The following is a 6,046-nucleotide window of genomic DNA, read 5'->3' on the forward strand; positions in this document are numbered from 1 at the left end:
TAGCCCAGTTTATGTTATCCACTTTTGTTGATTTATTTGTTTATTTGTATTTTTAATTCGTCAAATATCAGAAAAGAAAAGGCAGAATCTTCAATATTTCGTCAGTCTATTATTACAAGCCCACTGTTTAATAATGGGCCATGTTAGCATGTTAGGTGGAAGCATTATATATAATATTAACCATATTTATTTTCTCAATTCAATTCTTTAACACATCCAAAGTACCAAGTACCAACAAACGAACTGTATAGCTAGGTACATTCTTAATGCTTCTGTTAATTTCCTTTCATTTGATCTCCTCTTAATTCAGACGTTGACTCGGTAGAGACAGCAGGAGACAGTTGGCATGATATTAATTAAACATTTTTTTTGGAGAATTGTTGCTCTGCTTCTTCTTCTTCTTTTTTTCATACAATCCCCCCCGGAAAATTTTTGGATCATTTCTATTCTTAGAAGAAACGCCTAAATGTCATCAAAAGTAGAGAAGTGTTTTATTTGTCTTAGATAATATTTTTTCTAAAATATGCTACATATTTTTTATTAATAAAGAATAAAATTAGTACTTTATAAATTTAAAATGAGTTTTAATAGAAAAAATAATAATATGGATAAATTTGCGAGTTTTTAAATTTAGAAGGGAAAATATGACATTATTAAACTTAGAGGGGGAATACGTAATTTTGAATTTTTTTCAGGGGTATACATGAAATTCCCCCGTTTTCATAAAATCCCTCCATATTTTCTATTTGGAAATATGTACTCAGACCCGACGAACCATCAGTTATAATTTCACAATGAGAGGTTTGAAGTTAACATGATAAATGGGAAAAATAGTAGGTGTATACATACAAAGTTCATGAATTATATATATATTATCTATCAAGTTCAGTTAGCAGCTCAGCATCAATATATGAATTGTGGAGGTGAAGTCAAAATCTACGCTTTTAAAACGTGATTGACTACCGACTTTATTATATAAAACTGTGCACATGAAATGAGAGAGGAACAAAATATGAGAACTTCGAATTGTTCTCTTCTTGTAATTGAAGGTACCTACCAAAAAATTAGGCTTTATATTATTATCAATAAAACTAGAAATGTATACCATCTCTATCATATGCGTGTTTAGCCAAGCATCTCTCTCTCTCAACCCCACATAAATGTAGAAAAGGCATCTCAACTTCCAAAGACAGCCAACCACAACATATGCTAACCTAATTTTTTTTTATAATTTATGGTTATAAGGACAATGATTAAGATCTTCAATGCGAATTCATTTTTAAAAAGTAAAAGCAAGTTAACATTTTAGCATAATCATCCAATTACTTTATTGAAGAAAAGATCAACCTTTCAATTTTTCTTTGAATCTTCTTAGACCTTTTTACCTAGTTAAATGATGTTGCTTTTGAATATGAAACTTGTCAATGTAGCGGTAAAATTTTTGTAAGCCTTATTCTGAAATCAGTATAACATGTTTCTATTAGACCAACAATACGGATCCAAAAAATACCCAAAAAATACAATCAACACAGAACAAGAGTTTCATGATTATCAAACAACAAACCAAAAGACAAAATGCTTTAAACTAGAGTATAAACATTGCATAATCATTATTCAAAATTCTAACATGAACTGGTCAACTGAGATATGCCATTTATTATCCCTGAACACCAAATGGACGAAGAGCAAACGCAAACAAGCTCTCCAATTCTTTTTAAATATACACACAAAAGAATAATAAACAGCTGATAGGGATGGGACAAAATGATAAAAAAGAAGAAGAGTATTTCTCTTACATGATGAACAAACAAGATTCCACCAATTCAATACCTCCACACTACCAACCCACATTCCACTATAATACGACGAGCTGGGTGCTGCTGCACATCTCAATCATCTACACCAGTGCAACTGCAATTACATAGACATTTCAAAACAGCTCCCAATCATATCGTGGGGCCGGCATAGATGCAATGGTGGTAGTTGATGTGGCTGATGACGTGGATGGCATGGATGATAGCAAGTCATACTGCTCCCACGGTGGCGGCGGCTGGGTGCGCGAATCATTGTTCTGTGCTTTTGTCTGGGTATTTGAACTGTTAAAGTACTTTGGTGGCAATTTCAGCTGGGGACGGGAAATACTATCGTCCTCTGGTTCTGATTTTTGCTGGAGGTGTGAACCGTTAATGTATTGTGCCTGTGGTTTTGTACGGAGGGAGGAAACCGTAGTGCGTTGCGATTGGGGTTTTGGCGGGAGATTAGAATCCTTATTATATTGATAGGTCTGTGGTTGCTGTTGCTGGTTGGTTTGACCGTTGGATTGAGGTTTTGAGTTTTTAGCCTTGATCGCATCCAGGATTTCTACATACTTCTGAACTCTTTTTACCTTTTGCAATGAAAAAAATACAAAAAAAATATGTTAGAATTTCAGAAACTGTAAAAAACAGTACGTACAGGTACAAAATCAATAGTACCTCTACTACTGGAAAAATATCAGGTGCAAAAATTTGGGGAAAAGAAGGAAAAAGAACCTGAAATTTTCTTTTCTCCTTGATATCTCCTTCACCAACAATTGCATCTAATTTGAGCAATTCATTCATCAACAATTCAGTGAGGCGAATCACATCGGACTCAACCACCTTCTGTCCCTTGTTTACTATAGTCTCCAGTGCACTCACCTACACAAGATCACATTTCTGCCATCAAATTCTTTCCAAATTAGATATAGTCCTCAGAATTGCTGGTCCCTTTATTTTGGGTCTTGGAGATGATAAAGACACACTTTACTGTATTTGTAAATAACAGCAAAAAATGACTAGCTATCTGGGAAATGTACACTCGCACCGAGATCATTTTATATTCAAGGGAGCAAGCATGCAATCAGCTCAAAATAACTCTAGTAGTTCAATGTTTGGATGAACCGAATGATAAACCACTTTTCCCACAATTGGGCAGTATGATCTTTTTTATGGCTTGAGTGTTTGATAATCAGCTATCGACAACAAATAACAACTGTTGATCAAAAACTTGTGAATGGTTATGCAAATTCAATAAGATAGAGGGTGTGTATTAGAACAAAACAAAAACATCTTTTGTCATCCTAATTTCTTTTAGCAGTGAGCACAACCAGGCAGTAAGGTCAACGCAGAATAAACTGATCACCGGATAAATTGGTGATTGCAAATATGGTTAAAAATGTTGCAATTTGCAATTACAGAAAAACATTGTCTGCAACTTTCAACAAAAGAAAAGAATTCTTTCGTATCTCATAGCATTGGTCAAATGGACAAAGTTTATAAGTGAAAATCGATGATCCAGGATTGGTTTTTCTCCTTTCTTGGCTTTACAAAATACATAACAATAGAAAAACATCTACATACCTTGGTTGCAAGCCGGTCAACCTCAAGGCTGACACGTGAAATTGACTTGGATGCCTTGTCAGCTTTCTCTGTGCGCCGCAACTCGAGGAGGCGGCGGGCCCGTGCCTCGGGGTCATCAACGATTGTGAGCTTCGACCGATCCTTTACGCCAGCTGTGTCTAGGAAGGCTTTTGCGCTCCTCTCTTTGTCTTTGAACAAAATCTTTTGGTCGTCTGGGTGGAGGCGTGTTTTTTCTGACACTAATTTCTTCAGCTCCCCTAAAAAATATTGTTGTAAACGCTATAAGAAACAAGGGATGATAGTGATTTTTTTTTTTCATGGTCTCTATCAGCCCTCTGTAAAACATTATGCAATTAATGATGATAGTGATGTGATGCTACTTCCATTCAGGATTTTTCTGGTACACTGTTTCTTCGTTTCTACTTCAAACACATTTAGTTATTTGTTTGGATCTTTCACTAAATTAGGAATGCAGTATTTTTTTATTCAGAAACTTAAACATGGAAAATAGGATATACAACTAATGGATATGCATAGACTTTTTTCCCCCAAAAAATCGGTTCTTGTTTGTTCCATTTTCTTCCTTCTCGCAAATGGAGAGAAACAATGAAATGTTACTTTTGGATCAAAACACATTGGACAGCAAGGTTCACAAAACATCAGGTATGAAATATTGAAGGACGAATTCTCGTAGATTTTGAAAAGGTTAATTAAAATAGAATGCCAAGGTGGCATATATTAAATTAGCAATTTGTTCTACAATTCAGAGCTAGTCAGTGCCTTCTTATAAAAAATAATAGGACCAATTCTATAGTGTCGGTACGAATTGAAGGCACGATTAAAATAGCAAGCCTACAAATATTATTGAAAGTTCTTTGTTTGACAAATTAATTTCGGTAAACATATTTACAGAATTAGTTTTCCTAGTATCTGAATTATCATTCAAAATAAATATCAAACAAAATCAGAGAGAAACTTCACAACAAAAGATGATATGCTTTTATCAATAGAAGTAATTTGAAAATATTTTTCAAGTAATGTATATCACAAAAACTCTTATTTGCTACAGTAAATGTCAATCAAGGTGACTTGCGCAATTTTTTTGTTTATTTTATTAACCTGAAACTTCAATATCTGTAAAATTGATGAGATAAATCTTGGAATAACGAAATCAATTCACCCCGTGAAAAGTCAGAATTACCATCATTTTAGAAAAAAAAAAACACAAAAAAAATTGATTTGGTTCTTACTCCAATTGACTTGAAAGTTAAACCTGACAATGCTGCAATTTAATTGAAGTTTATATTCCAATTTTCTCACCAAAACTAGCTTGAGAGCTGATGTAGACTTCATGGTAAACCCCCGCATGCTTGACCTTCACGCGAATTGTGGGTACGCGAACTGGCGACCCCAGACCCGAATCCGGATCTCTCTTCTGCACAAGCATACCCCCAGGTCGGACCTCCCATTTCTCCTCCACCTCCACTTGTGCTTTAGGCGGAGACTCCATTACTGGTGACATGCTAGACTTTGATCGATTCATCTCCGATTTTATAGCATGAAATAGAGATCTGAATTGATAATTCGATGGAATTTGCGCAGGAATGCTCGAATTTAAGAAATTAGCGCAACTTCTCTGAATTGAATTGAGAAGGGAGATTGTACGGCCGGAAGGCTGGATCTTTCGGTTTGTGTTCAGAGAGAGAGAAAGAGAGAGGAGGCTCTAGCGAGAAAGCAACTAGAGAACAAGAGATGATTGAAATAATAAATATACACACGGCAGATAAGCAAAATAGTCAGGAAGAAATTTTACAGTTACACCCTCAGTAAAGTATAGTTTTAGACTTTTAGTCAACATGTCTTGGGAGAAGTACTGTTTAATATTACAAAAACTGTGTAGCATGTTATAGCATATTAAAGAGAACACACACTCTAGCATTTTAATTTTTAGAATTTCAATGTTTTTTTTTTATATGACAACTGCTAATTATATCTTGTGGACACAGAGTTCTGTTCGGCTTGTTCAAATAAAAAACAATAGAAATATTTTTTTTTAATTGCTTGCCAAGCAGTGATATCAAGAGTAATTTTTTATTTGATATTGGACATATATATTTTGAAATCCAGCATTATAGTACATTATGATTATGGATATTTAAAAAAAGTATTTTTTGTTAAACATATTTGAATTTATATTGCTCGGTGTTTATTACTTTATTTGAATTATAACGCGAAGAATTGCACGTGAGTTGTTTATATAATTAGTAATATATTCACATGTTTGCTCATATTAAAATTAATGAATTTTATTGGGCCTAAAAAAATGTTAATGACTGTAAATTAAGATAATTATCCAAAAAAAAAAAAAGTAGAATGTGAGCAAATATTAAAGAAAAAAAAAATACACAGTTCAGTGTACTGAAAGGCAAAATAAAAAGAGTGTTGGTACCTCCGGTAAAAGTCTAAGCAACTTAATTCTTGAGATTGACCCTGAAAACCTTTATGTTCTTTGTAAATTAATGAATAGGAGATATCTCCATTGCACAAGAAATGGAGATATCCATTTTAGGGACTGTCGGTAGAGAGCAATATTGTATTGACGTGTGCATTTTAGAAAACTGGAGTAGTTTTAATTCCGCACGCTTTATTTCTTCTTTAAAAATATT

At 33.9% G+C, this 6,046-nt stretch overlaps 1 protein-coding gene across 1 annotated transcript; it reads right to left on the reverse strand.

Moving 5' to 3' along the window:
- Positions 1 to 1,579: 1,579 nt before the first annotated feature.
- LOC144556753 (BAG family molecular chaperone regulator 3-like) lies at positions 1,580 to 5,146 on the reverse strand. The gene is made up of 4 exons (XM_078305172.1): positions 4,701 to 5,146; positions 3,381 to 3,637; positions 2,532 to 2,678; positions 1,580 to 2,386 (listed from the first exon to the last, which is right to left on the reverse strand). Exons 1-4 carry the CDS (start codon positions 4,921 to 4,923, stop codon positions 1,931 to 1,933), a joined length of 1,083 nt encoding a protein of 360 aa, XP_078161298.1. The 5' UTR covers positions 4,924 to 5,146; the 3' UTR covers positions 1,580 to 1,930.
- Positions 5,147 to 6,046: the final 900 nt, after the last annotated feature.

The sequence above is a fragment of the Carex rostrata genome, chromosome 7, assembly GCF_964058835.1.
Source record: "Carex rostrata chromosome 7, lpCarRost1.2, whole genome shotgun sequence".
Taxonomy (NCBI): Eukaryota; Viridiplantae; Streptophyta; class Magnoliopsida; order Poales; family Cyperaceae; genus Carex; species Carex rostrata.